At 34.2% G+C, this 18,273-nt stretch overlaps 1 protein-coding gene across 1 annotated transcript in view; it reads right to left on the minus strand.

Moving 5' to 3' along the window:
- Positions 1 to 17,038: 17,038 nt before the first annotated feature.
- The window catches only part of ND-B17 (NADH dehydrogenase (ubiquinone) B17 subunit), a 32,214-nt gene continuing 30,979 nt past the window's right edge, over positions 17,039 to 18,273 (minus strand). Inside the window, exon 4 of the mRNA XM_090415648.1 lies at positions 17,039 to 17,289. Within this exon, the coding sequence (XP_090271774.1) occupies positions 17,197 to 17,289 (93 nt within the window). The 3' untranslated portion in view covers positions 17,039 to 17,196. The remainder of the gene's footprint in view (positions 17,290 to 18,273) is intronic.

Consider the following 18,273-nt stretch of genomic DNA (forward strand, 5'->3'; position numbering starts at 1 on the left):
GATCAAAGACTAGAGACAGAAAAATTAGGGAGGCAACAGATGACATCAATGATGGAATCATTAAAAATGAAGATAACAAAAAATAACTTGTCAGCATTCAAGAATGTGGGAACAGAGCAAATCAGGCAGTATGGTCACTTGAACAGAATGGGAAAAATTAGTAAAACAGGTTAAACCTGTTTTTTGTTATCTTCATTTTTAATGATTCTATCATTCATATCATCTGTTGCTTTCCTAATTTTTCCTCTAGTCTTTAACTATTTTTCTAATTCAATTAGAAATATGGCAGGGAAAAGATCCCATGTGGATTGATGCAGCCAGAAGTGCCCTGAAAGACAATAAGATCTAACAATATTGATGTGCTTACAAGCGATAGACAACAATCATTGGTACATATCAGGAAATTTATGATAAATGGATTAAAAACTAATGATTATCAGTATCAATGAGCACTATTTCCCATAGTGGAGATGTCATACCTTTGGAAGAAAACTAAAAGCAATTTCATATGGAAAGACTAACAGTGGTGAGGCGTTATTACATTGCCTCAATGTTAGCAGTGCTGATGGGCCATTTATAGAAAATAGTGCACTTTGACACACTGCTTGTCATGATTAATTTTTTTTAATTTACAGTATATTTTTTTTATATCACTTACAAAAAGTTGCACAATCCATAGCAAATTAACCATGCTCAGCAAGAGAAATGGAATCTGTTTGCATATTTCTTGAACAGCTGAAGGTTGTAATCTTTGAAGATGACAAAGTGAGAGAGGCTGTTCCAAAGAACAGAGGTACATTGAATGAAATAGAAAAAAGAAACGCTACCTCTGTATGTTGAAGCTGGACAATAAATGGATTTTGACCAATGCTTGTGTTCTTAGATTCTCGAAGAGTAGAACAATGATGGTGGCCTGTTTTTGGCAGGCAAAAACAACATGAGAAAACAAAAATCCACATATAACTGGATTTTCCTCTTCTAGCAGTCTTCTTGGGTTTTTGTTAAATTTTCTGTTGTGTGCACTTTTATTCCAGTCATTTCACACTGAGAATGTCTACGAAATGTGGGCAAAATTTTTATGGTAATAAATTGTTTTTCATGGAAGATATCTGTTCATTAATTGATTCCTCTACTCCAGGCATCCATAATATGATTTTCAATTTTTATATCACTTTTAAGATTTTTAAATTGAAAGTTGTTTGACTTTCATTCTTTTCAAAACTTATATTTTTCTTGGCAGTGGAATGCTTATTTTTATCCTGCTCAACGTGGTCTTTTTTACTTTATTTCAGATTCCTGTACATTATGTTGAGCTAATTTGAACTTGCTGTAAACAATAACATAATCAGTAAGATTTTTTTGTGTGTGTGTGTGTTCTCTTCACATGAATTTATGTGTATTTTACTAGTGGAACAATGATAATGACCAGTCCATGTCCTGAGCAGAAATCTAACAAGAACTTGGCATTAATATTAGCTCCACCCTTGTCTCCAAATTTTTCGAAACATTTCTGCACATAGGTGTCCTGTCTGATGACTGATTTATTTACTACTTCCCTATTAGCACTTCTGTGGAACCAATATACACAAATAAGTCTGTTTGTCCAATATCCCATTTTGAAATTTGCCCACATTATTTGAATATATTTCTAGAAATTCTAATTTATAACAATGATTATGGGTTTAATGAGGTAAAAAAAAAAACTTTTAACAGAACAAATTTTAACAAATTTGCTATAGTGAAAGTAGACTGTATGGTATAGAAACATTACCTCTAACATTACAATAAAATAAATAAATAAAAAATTGTGCATATTTGAAAATCATAGTTGTAGCAGGATTTCCAGTAAGCCATAAAGGATGATGCTCACTTCTGGTGCTTTGCTATCCTTTTTGCTTTATGGCATGAAGTAAACTATAAAATGAAAAAGGAAGTAAGGTATCCAGAAATACTAGGCATCATTTGTAGTCAACATGCACTCTTGAATTTATTTCACTTTGTATTCTCCATAATAATTCTGTAGTTTAATGAACTGTTAGCTAAGCAAGTGAATATAAATTTTCATCTACAGTCAGTACTTTATTTACGACAGAGGTTCCATTCCAATAATCCTGTCGTAAGTGAAAAAGGTTGGAAATCACTATATATGATATGAACCATAAGGAATATGTAAACAATTAGCATGTCTGAATGCTAAAATATGCAGGTCTCTTTTGTTATATTTAAGCAATTTTATTATTTGTTTATAGTGAAATAATACAATATACAAATTGTAACAAAATTACTTTATACTACTGTAATAAATGATGAAATATAAGTATGCAATGCTTCTTGCACTTACCAGTGAAATAATCAGCTGGAAATGAGCAATTCTTCAAAGCTATTTTCTTAATTGGGCAATTTATTTGAGAAGGAGGCAGGGGAGGTTAAATCATGAACAGTAAATTCTTCTAGGTTCATCTTCAGCAGATGAACCTAGAAGACTTAATTGGATGTAATGTATAAATTTATACATTACATCCAATTAAGTCTTCACAGGTTTCCCCTGCATAAATATCTTTTTAGCAAGCCACTGAATCTATTTATAAATCTCTCCATGATGGGATTCATTTTCTTAAACAACTGAATTGCTTTATTAGCAAAAGCAAATGCCTCTTCCAATATAGTGTCTGAAAATTATCTTTATGAGGTATAGAAATACTGGGGTTGTCCCATTTTCCAGGGGAACTCTTTTTCTGAATACCAAAGTTTTGACTTTCTCCCCCCCCCCAATCTTCATTCCTCTTCTCAGTCATGATGAATCCACAGGAGAAAGCAGTGTTATTATTATTTGACACCTCCAGGGAGTCCAAAGACTCATCAAGGGAGAGTGTGCCAACAGCATCAAACGATTGATCCCTTCCAACTACTAACCGTGCTCAAACTTGCTTAACGTTTTGCATGAGCCATTAATAGCAGAGGCTCTACCAATCGACCAACCTTTGCTGGAAAGTGTTGAGTGGTTTATTCAAACAAAATCTGATACACAGGTCCAACAAGGGTTTAGAACTTGTTACAACAGATCATCCCCATCAAGTTTAACATATGAGCTTGGGATAAAAAGTTTATGGAAACGAAGCATGGAACGCTAGGAAGGAGTAGAGCAACCTCGAATATCTGAAGAAAATGTCGAGCATCTTTGTGAGATCGTGCGTTGCCCTGTTTGAGAGTGTATAATATCTTGTAAACACGTTTGAAGTTGCAATTCTTGCAAGATTCCTTTGTTGGACTTGTGTATTAGATTTTGTTTGAATAAAAAACACAACACAGTGCTTTTCTGTGGATTCATTGTGACTGAGAGGAGGAATGAAGATCCGAGGAAAAAAAACAACTTGTCAAAACTTTGTATTCAGAAAAATTTAAGTCTTCGCTGTATAATGAAACAACCCCAAAATATTTCTACACCTTCTGGTTGACTTTTTAAATTGGATAAAAGTTGTCAAGATAATTTTCAGACACACTATTTTTGCACTGTAAACTTTTTTTGGATGGGGGGGGGGGGGAACAGGGAAGCTCATCTTGTAGCTCTGTAAGGTCTTCATTTGAGTGGTCTTCTTCCACCAACTGCTCTACATCTTCATTGTCAACCTCTCACTCTTTAGCTAGCAGGTGCTGTCTTGTCACCAGTCTCTTGTAAGATTTTGTCTTTGTCAATCATGTGAATATATGAACATATATTTTCAGCAGTTTCTTACAAACACTATTCACACACTCTGCTGTCATCTCACTCCACATACTTTGTACAATTATATTCCTTCTAAAAGTCCGACTTTTCTCACCTTCAGTAGCAGCTTGAGCAAAAGTATCTTAAATAATATGCCTTGAAGGCACCAATAATACTATTGTATATGGGTTGCAGTGGGGTGGCATACAGGTGAACATGTTAACGGGATGGCCACTGTAAGTTGCATATGTCATAAGTCAAGGGCCAACTGTATATAACGTACTTCTTGATTAAAGATTTTTTGCTTTATTTTATGTCAGTGTGATTGGTTGAGTGGATTGTATCTATGGGTTGGAATGATATAACTGTTTACAAAATGGTAGATGGTTTTTGTCACCCAGTGTGAGCCCCCCACCCAACTGCGACCTGAGTGGCTTGAAAATTTTGTTTTTATCCCTAGATTACTTAACTTATAGCAAGTTTTTCTGCCAGGTCAGAAAGTAATTATGCATGAACAAATAAAGTTTGCACTGAAGTATCTTCATGACTAGACTACTCTTATATTATAGGTTTATCAGTTTACTCCAGTAACTCATAATGCATAAGACACTTCTTTTGGATGTGTCTGTATTACCATTATGAAAAGGGTTACTAAACAAACTGGTTTCAACCTTTATTGAGATCTCATCAGTGAGAGCTAAACCTGTAGAGAGAATTAATGACAGTAAGTCAAATTTCAATACACAAGTTACAATAAAATGGTGTATTAACCATATTATTAAAATACTTTGGGTGAGAATGGAAAAACTTTCAACAACACCAACTCTAATCCAGAGTATTTTAGTAATAAGGAGTGACACCTTTTGGCAACTTGTATATGGAAATATGACTTCTGCATTACTTCAACCTTGGTATCACTTCTGGGTCTGGCTTCCACTGATGAGACCTCAAAAAAGGTCGAAACTGGTCTGGGTAGTGACCCTTCCCATAATGCACAGTATTATAAATGTCCATAAGGATATGTGCTTTGCATTATGTGACACTAAGGCAAGTGATGCGAAGTCATTAGCCTCTATATATGAGTTGCACAGCCGTAAAGTAACTTTGTTTGCTTACACTTGGATAAAAAATTAAACCAAGATAATTTCTTGGCATCTTTAATTTATAGTTGTAGAAAGTTTTTTTTGATAGGTTAGAAATTAAAATTGTACTTGATAAGAAATTATATTCTTATCAATATACATACTCATCAAATTATATTCTTGTTTTTGTCCTTTATTCAAGCATGAACAAATAAGTTTATTTGCTCATGCATGGGTAAAAAACAAAAATATAATATACAGTCATACCTCGAATGAAGAGAATGCATTCCACGAAATTACTTTGTTAAGCGAAACTTCGTTCTCAGAGGTAAAAATACTATGGCCATAATAGGGATACGTTCGTACATAAAGAAAATTAAAGTTTTTTTTTTTAAAAAAAAGAAAAGCTTTATTAAATGAAAAGTCAATATTACATACCTAACAAAGATAAAATCACGACATTTTAAAATATGAATCTAAAGTTGATTGTTTATGCTTTTTTTCTCTCTCATTTAACAATTGCCTATACAGATTTATTGCATTTAACACTATCGCTTAACAGTAACACTTCTTTCTAAATCAGGATCATTTTCACTGAAAAAAAATTTTAAACGTTTTCAATCATTCAAGCACCTTTTTAAATCTTTGGTTGCTAACACTTTTTCGGTTGGAACTTCTTTAATTTAGGCTTCATTGCTAACAAGTTTTTCTAAATCTTCCACTGAAAAACCATCATCTGCATTTAATAAATTTCTTAATATCCTCTTCGTCGACATTTTTGAAACCTATTGATTGAGCCACTGGATAACTTAATTTCTAATCTCTTGAATGTTATTTTCTTCTTCTAGTACAACTTCTGGCCATAATTTGTGCCAAACATCATTTAAGCATTTCTGAGTGACTTCTTTCCAAGAGCTATTAATGTTTTCAATTACATCTTTAATGGTGTAGTTTTTCCAAAACGTTTTAATTAACATTTGCCCTTTATCTTCCAGTTCAATTAAATTGCTTAATGTACCATGCAGATAAGCTTTAAATGTTGCTATTACTACTTGATCCCTCGGTTGAATCAGGGAAGTTATGTTTGCTGGAAGAAAGACAACTTTGACAGGAATGCATGTGTCTAACGTACAATTAAGATCAGTAGGATGTCCTGGAGCATTGTCCAACAACAAAAGAGCTTTTTCTTCAATGGCAATACAGTTTCACTTCCGGACAAAAATGGTTAACACAAACCAATCAGTAAATAACTACTTGGTAATCTACGTGTTTCTATTAGCTTTCCATATTACAGGTAAATTCGCTTTTATGTTACCTTTTAACGCCCTCGGATTTTCCGAATGGTAAACTAATAATTTTAATTTACAATCGCCAGAGGCATTTGATCCAAAGAGTAACGATAAACAGTCTTTGACTGCTTTGAATCCAGCTGCTGATTTTTCATCAACATTAAACACCAAATTAGGTGAAAAATTTTCATGTTCAATTATTTCCTTCAGTTATTCTGGAAATTTATTCGCAGCTTCTCCTGATAATTTTACACTCTGAATTCTGGTCCGTTTTTTCTTCTTCTTCCTTTCCAGGCTTATAGACCAAGTGGCCTGTTCCAGACTCAATTCCATCTTTTTAAGGGTCTTCCTCTGCATAGAGTACCTTTTGGGTGGTAATTTAGAATTTGTTTAGGTATTCTGCTTCTATTCATTCTTAGTATGTGTTCTTTTCATTTTTCTCTATAGCAAATAACTGTTTCATTTAGGGAGGGTTGTAATTCCAAGTTTTTTTCTGATTTCGCTGCTTTTCATTTTGTCCATTATTGTGACTCCTTCAGTTCTGTGCAGAAATTTCATTTCGGATGATTCAATTCTTCTTTCATCTACTTTTTTTATTGTCCATATCTCACTGCCATAAAGTAAGGTTGGTTTAGCTACTGTATTGTAGATTCTTATTCGTGTACATAATTGGGTTTAGAAATTTTATTTATAATGCCTGTTACTTTTAAAAAGTTTGATATCTTTGGTTCTATATCAGCTTCATTTTCATATGACATTGTGCAACCTAAATATTTGAATGTATTTACTTGCTCTATTATTTTGTTATTTATTACTATTTTGCTGCTTATTGGATTAGCACCTTTGAAGGCCTGACTTTTGTTTTGTTGGTTGATATTTCCATACCATATGTTTTTATCAGATTATTTAGACTCCATAATGATTTTTGTAGTTCATCTTCATTATTTCCAAGGATTATTTGGTCATCAGCAAAAAGAAGTAGCTAATCTGGTGTTACAGTTTTGAATCTTGAATCCTCCTCCATTAGTTATCTTCCATTCTTTTATGATTTTATCTATGTATATATTAAATAAAATTGGTGAGAGAGGGCAACCCTGATGTACTCCTTGATTTATTGGTTTCCAGCTTGATATTGAATTATTCTACTTCACAGATATTTTATTATCTTGATATATATTATATAAGGATCTAAAGAGTTGGTTTGGTATTTCATATTCTTCTAGGATTTCCCATAGTTTTTCTCTGATAATTTTATCAAATGCTTTGGTGTAATCTATAAAAGGTCCGTTTTTTAAATTTCTCAAACCAACCACAAGAAGCTGCAAAATTTTCCACAATTTCTTCAGGTGATTAAACAAAAAATAATGCTTTTCTTGAATCACCATTTGAGTTAAAGGCATATAACATTGTGACATATCATCTATCCACAAACTTAACATTTTTTCCATTTTTTCTAAAATTGAACTCCTTAAGCAAGTTAATTTTGCTGCTGTAACATGTGCACAATTCTGAGCAGACTGTTTTATTTTTTCGGATTAACTAAGTATGGTTGTTAAAGTTGACTGAGCTAATTCTAAAGAATGTGCCACATCAGATTTTCTTTCACTCCTTTCAACACGTTATACGATATTTAATTTAGTTTCTAGAGAAATTGCTTTTCTTTTCCTTGATTATGACATTTTAACTAAATATTAATATTTACAAAATCTACAATAATGCTATCAGAGAACATACACCATTTATTGCAATGCACCACACTGAAACACACCCTGTGAAGTGTAAGCAACAACTAAATTATGTGGATGACGTGTGAAACTGTTAAAACAGATACACTCACAACCTGGAAGTACATGATAAGTCGCTGTCGTTCACCAATCAGATGACTGCTGGGTGTTGACCTTAAAATGTTAACATTTTTACGTAAAATGGGACTTGAAATTGCAGACTTCGTTATACTGAGGCTTCATTACCAGAGGTAACATTAACTGAGATACAAACTTAATAATGGAAAAAAACTCACGTACAAAGATTATTTAAATAAAGTTTAAAAAGAATTTTGGAATTGTCAGTTATTGTTTAATTTGAGCTTAATGTACTGAAGATGCCTGTGACACACAGGCAAAAATTATACTATTAAATAATCGTTGTACGTAAGTTTTTTCCGTTATTAATTTTGTATCGATATGTCTACTCACGGTATACCTCTTTTAAAACTTAACATTAACTGAGGTTACGACTGTAGTGAAGTATTACATTGTTTACTATTTTAGAAGTGGCATTTTTGTATCCTAGTATTATTTCCATATAGGAGAGCACTATATTTCAGAGAAACAAATTCTACACATCTCAATAGCATGTACTCTCTCTCTGGATATGAACACACTAATTTGTGGTAATGAGTTTAGGCATTTTGGACCATTCATTCTTAAATGCAATCACTACTCCATATCATTTCTATGTGTGCGTGTCTGGTCTGCACCAACATTGCAAAGGTGCTTGATTGGGTTGAGATCAGGACTATGCAGGCCAGTCAAGTTTTTCCACATCACTTGCATGAAAACTATCTCAACAGTTTTAATATGGTTTAATAACACCATTCTCTGCAATAAAGAAAATTTATTTTAAGATATGCTCATATTGATGGTTAAAAACAGGAATAAGATCAAAGTTTTAACATACTTAGGAAACAGAAATATTACTTATAATACAACAATAAAATGCATTCGAAACAGTGGTGCACATATGAAGGACCATAGCTTATTAATCCTTAGCATTTCATAGTCATTAGGGATGATACTCATGTAATTTATATATGGAAAAAATAAACTGGAGGTAAACAAAAATTAAGGTTTTCAGTCATGTGATTTTTGAATATAAATTTTTCCAACAACAATAGCTGTTTTTCAATAATTTCACTTTTTTTTTTTTGTCTCCAACCCACAAAAGTTTGTAAACCTATAGCACATGAATAGTAGAATGGATTAACATCTCTTTCAAGCCTCCAATAAGATGGGTAGTGGTCTCACACTGGGCAGTGAAATTCATCTCCTGCCTAAAGACCATCACATTAACCTGCAACTTAATAGCTGAAGACCAGAAATGCTAACCACTTGGCCAACCAGACTGGCTAACTTGCTTTCATTTGTGAAATTACTGATTTTTTAGATGCATGTTGTAGTTATTTGTAAAATGGACAAACTCTGAGCATTTGTCAATCTATATGTATGCAACAATGTGCTCATAGTATAAATTTTTGCTTTATTTTACATAACAGTGATCTCTCTCATTTACCCAACTTTAAATGAATGGACCTTCACATATGCATCAAATGCTGGCCTAGTTGGCTGAGTAGTTAGCATACTTGTGTTTCAACCAACAGTATTGGATAATCAACAGAATTATCATGTGGGTTCGAATCCTGCCATGGATGTTTATGATTGTCTTTAGGTGGAAGATGAATTTCATCATCCAGTGTGAGACCACCACCCTGCTTACTAACCAGACAAAAAGGCAATTTTTTTTGTCTTGTTAGTGAACTGTCTTTCTTTCTAGGCTCTGCACTCTGCAGAGAGTAAACTTCCACTTCTAGCCTGCCCCAGTGTTTACCAAATACCTGGCAGTTGTGGGTGATCTTACTTTAGCCTAACCAGAAGATCAAAATGTACATTATGATAAACAACTACGGATTACATTAGATTTCATAAGCTGTATCAATCTGACTTACTGAACATGCCATTTTCACCAAACATTGGATCCTTTGGAAGGAGCCTGAGATCCTACACAAAAGCCATTTTCTTTCAGAATGATTACACAAAGAAAGCTGTGAAATCTTATTTTATCATCTCAATCTGAATAGAAATGACTAAAGTTACCCCCCCCCCTCTTATGAGAAGTTGTGCTTCATACTTCCCACCCTTAGACATATGTTTAAAAATTGTCATTTGGACTAAAAAAAGTACTTGAGACCATACTTCTATGTCATTTGCATGCAGCTCGTGTTCTCATTGTCAGGCTTTCTCAGTGTTATGTTGGTCTAATAGTGGGAGATTTCAATACTTAACCAACTTTTCTTCTTTAACCTGTTCTCTATAACCCTCACTATTGTGTCTTCTTATACATACTCTATGGGTGTGATAATACAGTTCTTGTCATCACTTCTTCCAGGAGTTATACTAGATCGAGTCAGCAGAACATTGATTCTCATCTTAAACCTATATATTCAGTTCATTAAATATATTAAACCTGTGCTGATGATGCCCTAGATAAAAGAGTGGAAATTCTGTAAAATAAAGCACCTTTCATGTAAGTCTTTTGTTATTATTGAATTAATTATGTTCCTATTTTCTGCAATACTCCTTCATGCTACACATCAAGCACTGTCTATTGTAGGATATCCAGAAGTTATGTTTGGAGATTTGTTGTGCAAATTCTTTTCGTATCACCCCTGGACTCAAGGTCAATGTCCATTCCAGCACTTGTGTATACACCAAGACCTGTCTCCTGCTTTCTTCAGTTGTGTCTTTGATGAGACATGACCACTGTTAATGCTATGGCATTTACTGATGATCTCATACTCATAGCCTCTACTAGAGAGGACTTGCAGAAACCCTCAACCAAGCATTCAACCTCTTTCAAGTTCAATGCTTATCAATCTGACAAAGTTGAGTACACTTTCTTCTATCTCCCTCAGGAAGAGACAAGAAATTGAAGGCTGAGTTTTCCCCCTGCACAGCATGTCCATGCATTCTATCTCGGTCCTGGAGATACCATGGTGTTCTCTTTCTCTGACAATCTAATCCTCTTTCCCATCAATTCGAAAAACCTAACCTTAACAGCAACTGTTCATTCTTAATTACCCCTTCTTAAACTACTACACATTAGTCCTAGAAAATCTCTCTCTCTCTCAGTACAGACCCAGGTGGATGCAGCTATTCATTCACCATCCATTTTTGGTTACATTTTCCTCATGATGTGCCATTAGTATTTTTCTATGCAACTGTGAACCATAACGGTCTTGGGATTCCCTAATTGTAATGGTTTGTGCTTAGATTAATCCAGATTAAAGAAATTTTCCCTCTCCACATCAGAATTGTCTTGCTGTCTCAGACTTGAAGTGTTAAAAATAAGTATTAACACTTATTTTTAACACTTCAAGTCTGAAGTGTTAAAAATAAGTATTGATGTAATCTCTGATGGGTACTGGATGGAAGGACACCGATATGACTGGCTTGGCCAAACAAAAGAAATAGGCTTTCAAGCTACACCACTCAATCAATAGGGATACCCTGCAAGAATCTAAATATCTTTCCTCCCATCATCAAAGGATCTGGGTAGGGGGATGACTTGCATATTGTCTCTACTAAACTGAAAAAGAAGATAGTGCATCCACTTCAAGAATAACAAATCATACTAATATTTGCCTCTGAAACTGTAACCTTTAAAGGTGTATGGTGTCAGGTTTGAATTGAATATATAGGTTTAAGACGAGAATCAATATTCTGCTAGCTCGATCTAATACAACTCCTGGAAGAAAGTGATGACAAGAACTGCATTATTACGCCCGTGGAGTATGTATCAGAAGACACAATAGTGAGGGTTATGGAGATTAAGTTAAAGAAAAGTTGGTTAATAGTATTGAAATCTCCCACTATTAGACTAACATAACACTGAGGAAGCCTGATCTCATAGTAAATAGATGAGTTAGTCATTAATGACATATAGGTTGTGAAGTGATAACTCAGTATGCTGCACTGCAAGAAAGTTGCCTACTAAACTGAAGACAGTGCACTCACTTCAAGAACAAATTATGCCAAAATTTATCTCTGAAACTGTATCCTTTAAAAGTGTATGGTGTCAAAGTTATATGGAGTTAAGCTCTTTGACTCTTGCAGCTGACTTAAAGACACTTTCTTTTGCCTTGCACACGCCACGTTTTCCATGTAACTCTAGTATCATGATTAACTTACTAGAAAATAACTTCGATTCCCCAGATTTGGAGTTGGATAGCAAAGAATATTGTTAGGACTTAGACCTCTTCTGGCTTTACATCTTGGACCATAAGTACATAACATTGATTTTAGTTCAAAGGTAATAGTCTCCAATAAGTGAAGCAGTGGTCTCACCACTGAACACTGAAATTCACCTACTGCCTGAAGTTCACAAATATCCATCTCCACAGTGGGATTTAAATATTTGTCTGGAGAGTGTGTGTGTGTAATCGCTCGTAACCATGAAAAGCATGTCCTTTCACCCTAAAGATGGCAACTCCATGTCCACTTAAAAAAAAAAAAAATTCAGTGGCAATCACTTTTGAATGGTTTACACAAATTGCAAAGAAACACTAACAAGTAATAAAATCAGATAACATTACATTCATTCCTTAGATATCCAGTGTTCAAGAAATACGCTGCACCAGACATAAATCTTAAATATGTCAAGGCTTGTAACCAATTAACAGACAGTTTAGATTTATTCTGTGGTGAATATGATTTGCTTTGCAAGTTTTGATTTGTATATTCTCAATGTAGCTAATATTTATTAATCACATGCAAGCAATTCTCAATTATCTGACATAATGCATTCCTCCACTAAGCATCAAATAATGCAACAATTTGTTATATGAAAAAATGGAGGTCAATAGTTTATAGACGATATTACCTTCTTTAGAGTAATTTATTGAAAACTAATAGTTTTTAATTTTAATAAACTATATACTCTCCAGCTGATAGTAGTATAATCCATAAAGCAGTAGAACTGAGTTTTGAACCTCTTCACAGCAAGCTTTCATCAGATCCTTTGAGACTTCTGGTTCAGCTGGCAAAGGCCAGCTCAACCAGAAGTCTCAAAGGATCTCTGCCATTAACCACAAATGAAAGCCGAATATCATGCAACATACAAAGAAATTGAAATTAGATTCCTGACTGAAGACTAGTAACTTTCTTTTCAGAAAATCTCTCTCTTTAATTCATCTATCTAAATCAAACATGTATTGTATTAGTTACACAATGGTAGTGGAAAGACCCAGGAAACTGAGGCTACATAGTAAGTGTAAAAAATTGTGCTCTAATCATACTAATATATTAGTATGATTAGAGCACAATTCAATTTTATAATTATGCAGCAATGAATAGTAACTGCATGTACTTTAATTTTTAATACTATATGATAACAAAATAAATTCTCATCATCATCATCATCATCATCAAATTCCTGCCATGTACCCTCAAGGGGTGTACAGGATATGACAGTACTACATGAAAAAATTACATCATTACTAACTTCCTATCTACAATTTTCCTCCAAATCAGTCTGTTACTTGTCAAGACTCCAACATTATCAGATCTTATATTTCTATCGTCTAAGGCACTTTGTACCGTATCAATCCACCTATATCTTGGTCTTCCTCTGGGTCGTTTTCCTGCCAACCTGGCAGAGAACACTTGTTTTGCTAATCTTTCCTCTCCCATTCTATTTAAGTGACCATACCATCTGAGATTAGCTCTGCTAACGCATTCCTGGATGCTGACAATGTCAAGTTCTTTCCTAATATCCTGATTTTTAATATGATATTGCCATTGATGCCATCTGTTCACGCCTCTAATCTTTCTCAGGACTCTCATATCTGCGGTCTCTAGTCTTTGGTCAAGTGTTTTACTTCTGACCCAGCTCTCAGATCCATAAGTTAAAATTGGTTTGAACACAGTCTTGTATACAGCTAATTTAGTGTTCCGACTAATTTCTTTCTTATTCCATATGAATTTATTCAATTGACTTCCCACCATACCAGCTTTGCTGATTCTGTTGTCTATTTCTATATTTAGTTTACCATCTTCAGTAAAAATTGTGCCTAAGTAGCTGAAATGTTTTACTTGTTCCACAGGTTCTCCATTCACAACACAGTTGACATTTTCAATGATTCTGCCTATTTTCATTGTCTTTGTCTTTTTATTGCTGACCTTCATACCATATCTATTACAACAGCTATTCAATTTAGTCAGAGAATCTTGCAGACTTGTAGCGGATTTATTTAGAAGTATAACATCATCCGCATAAAGCAAAGAGCTGACATTAACATCTCCAATTTTGATATCAGGTTTAATACCACATTCCTTCATAATGTGATCCATATAGATAATGAATAACAGAGGGGATAATGTACATCCTTGTCTCACACCAGATTTAATATTAAACCATCTTCCTGTACTTCCTTCAATTCTAACTGCTGACTCACAACTCAAATAAAGACTAAGTATTGCTTGATATAATGCCCCATTGACACCATATAACTGCAGCGTATTGAATAGCTTCTCTCTTGGCACCTTGTCATATGCCTTTTCCAAATCGACAAAACTTAAATACAGATCTTTGTTATATTCCCATGCTTTCTCGACTATTTGTCGTAAAGTGAAGATCTGATCCTGACAGCCTCTATTTGGCCTGAATCCAGCTTGTTCTTCACCAAGCTTTTCTTCCACAATTCTTCTCAACCGTTTCTCAAGTATACTTGCATAGATCTTGCCAGGAACACTCAGTAGGGAAATACCTCTGTAATTCTCACATTCAGTTTTATTTCCCTTTTTATATATAGGTACTATGAGAGCTCTACTCCAATCATCGGGAATTCGTCCCTCTGTCCAGGCTTTCTGAACTATGCAGTGCAGCCACTGTAAGACTCTTATACCACCATACTTCAGCATTTCTGGTCGAATATCATCTACTCCTGCTGCCTTTCCACATTTCAAGCCTTTGATGGCTTTTTCTACTTCAAGTATGGATATGTATTCCTGACTGCATGCCTGGTCAGTGTTTTTTATCACTGTGCTGTCATCACTGCTTGTTTCATTTAGCAGTTTTTCAAAGTAATTACTCCATACTTCAAGGATATCTTTTTCTCCTGTTTTCATGTCACCTTTATCATCTCTAATTCCTTTTACAGCACTCTTTCCTCCATTCCTAAGCTTCTTCAACAACCTCCAGAATATTTTGCCACCTTCTTGATATTTATTTTCTATATTCTTGCCAAAGTCCTCCCATGACTTTTGTTTAGCTAGTTTTACACACTGTTTAGCTTTCTTACATTTGTCTCTGTATTCTGTAAGAGTAAAAGCTGACTTATTTGCCAGGAACTTTTGATATGCTTTCTTCTTTTCCTTCACTACCTCTTTAACTTCCTGTGTCCACCAGGGAGTTCTGATTTTTTTATCCTTGCACACAACCTCACCACATGCCTCTCTGGCAGAATCAATCAATGTTTCCTTCAGAGTTTGCCACTGAATCTCCAAAGTTTGATTCCTGTTCTCAAACTCTTTCATTTTCTTTTCAATAATATTTCTGTATTTTAGTCTACAGTTCACATCTGAGAGCTGCTCAACTTTTATTCGCTTTAAAACTTTCTTACATGTATTCTTTTCAATATGAAATTCAATTTTATCCTGCTCAAGACTAAATAGTGATCACTTCCAATTTCAAATCCTCTGTACACTCTGGTGTCCTGCACCAGGGAGAAAACATCACTATCAACAATAACATAGTCAATGAGACTTTTCTTATTCCTAGCCTCTTCTCTCCATGTGAATTTGTGCACATTTTTATGTTGGAACATGGTGTTAGTAATAACCAGTCCATGTCCTGAGCAGAAATCCAACAGATATTTGCCATTATTATTAGCTTTGCTCTTTTCTCCAAATTTTCCCAAAATATTTTTGTATGTCTCACAATCATTTCCTACTCTACTATTTAGATCCCCAACAAGGACCAACTTTTCATTGTGTCAGTTGCTTTTTCTAAAGCCTCAAAAAATTCCTCCACTTCTACCTTAGTAGAACCTTCTGTGGGACCATAGGCACAAATAAGTCTCATTGTCCAGTTCCCCATTCTCATATTTGCCCACATTACTCTACTTGAGACTGACTGCCATTCAAGAAGATTAGCCTCGTATTTTGTGTTGAATACTATGGCTACTCCTTGTTTTCCTTGTCATTGCCAGAATATAACATTTTGTATTTATTGCTCAGAAAGATCTCACCAGTTTTTGTCTTTTTTGTTTCAGTCACCCCTATTATGTCGATCTGGTACTTATCTAATTCCTCAGCTAGCTCCATTTCTTTGCCATTCAGGCTTCTTACGTTGATAGTACCGATCTTTAACTCTGGTGATGTTGAGTTGGGGTTTGTTTTCAGATTTGTTCCAGTAGCTGACTTTTCGCTGTTCACCCTGGTTCCCTGGCGAAAACAACGGGGGCCTTGTTTAACCGGGCGACGCCCCAGCCGGCATGAAATTTTGTCATGTTGTACCATCATTTTTTATTTTGGCCTTTGGCCATAGCCTTTAAAGGAATGCGGAGAACCGACCAGGGCTTCTGACCTAATGTCCAATCCTCACCTTCTCGTGGTGCACCCTGTTGGGTATCTACTTTGATACTGAACGAACGAGGATGGGCTGGCAATTTGGGATTTAGCCGACCAAATTGTATTCTTATTGGTTAAACCAAAATAAAAAATAAAAAACAAAATAAATTCTTAGTGTACCAATAAATAATATTTTTAGGTGTCCGACTTTAACAGACTTTTTCTTCATTACAGCTAACACTATCAAATTCAATTTGGTAATATTACACTGCAGACTGATATGGTACATTGGCACCAATGACATACACAAAATTTTCTTATATGTGAGTAAATATTTCTGATATTACTAAGAGTAATAAAAGCTTATAAAATATTCATCACAATGAAAAAAATTAGTGTTTGATCATCATGTTTGTTATAATTATCTTTTGGCAGAGATGTGTGTTCTTAAGGAAAAGTTGGGGATAGGGGCATTAAGACCTTTGAAGCCCATTTTATATGCACCACTATGGCGCACTTTAATACTACAAACATAATCTGGGATAAGACAATGCTTTCAAAATTTATTGTAAGATAATGTATATAAAGCAGAAAAAAAAATTAAAAACTAAACTTGGATTTGTTTCTGCAGAATAAGATATTTTATTTTGCTGTACATAATACAACATACTATACCTATACTTTTCTCAGCTATAACTGATTATGTAATACTTCCATGCTAGTATGTTTTGACTATACATTTTCTTGTAATATTATCATTATTTGCTAAAGAACAGTTAATCTAAGAACACTTTTCGTTTGCTGAATCCACGATCATCATATTCCCAGGGATGAAATTTTTCACTTGGTTTGGGATATTCTGGATCACCCTGTAAAGGAATTTATTAAAAAACCTTTTAGTACTAATATAAATTTATGTCTTTCTAAAAAACATTTAATAAAATGTATCTGATAAGTGACCATTTCATCTGTATGGCAAATGTTTTTCTTTCATTTCAAGATTGTTTCGTTTGACAAAATCTGGCAAATGTTTTTCTTTCATTACAAGATTGTTTCGTTTGACAAAATCTTACCCAAAATCAGGTTGGAAACTTATAAGTTTATTGGCTGATGATGATTTCATTACTCACTATATATAAAATTAACACTTAGAGAGTATGCAGAAAACCACAAATGCAGCTTATTCAACAAATTCCAAAAATCAGAATGGGAGGGAGGAGGAGATATGCTTCCAGTTAAAGTGGTGACAAACCTTTCTTCAAACACAAAAACAGAGTACAGTAATAACTTTTCTAGATATAAAAAGTGTAAATTTCTAAAGGAAATACAAATGAATTCCAACAGTGCTTTTATTGTATGCTAAAACTCCAAGAAGCAATATAACAGCATAACAGCCACAGAACTCATGAATATCTATCTGTAGCATGAGGTAATATCATATTTTATTGCTACAGGTGCAGAAGGAGAATGTATTAGTGAGTGATAGATAACATATAAAGTACTACCTACTGAATGATAACAGCATATAACATAATTAACTAATTAGTCAAAAGTCTTTATAACTGTTGAGAAAAAGCCAAAAGAACTTGAATCATCCCATAGAAATTTAAGAAAAGAATATACTGAACAACAAACATGCATTGCATAACAAGACATGGAAGGTATCATGCTAAGCAGCATCATGCAGCATAATTCACAACCATGGGAGTGAATTTTTTTTTGCCAGCTTACCACTTTATGCTGGAAAGCATCTGAATAGGAAAAACTCAGTCAAATTATTATATACAACCACCAACGTGACTTTGTTACATGGATGAAATCAGGTTAAGAGTCCCAAACATTCACTATCTACT

This window comes from Typopeltis vanoorti, chromosome 3 (assembly GCF_054136105.1).
Source record: "Typopeltis vanoorti isolate ZY-2024b chromosome 3, IOZ_Tvanoo_1.0, whole genome shotgun sequence".
NCBI lineage: Eukaryota > Metazoa > Arthropoda > Arachnida > Uropygi > Thelyphonidae > Typopeltis > Typopeltis vanoorti.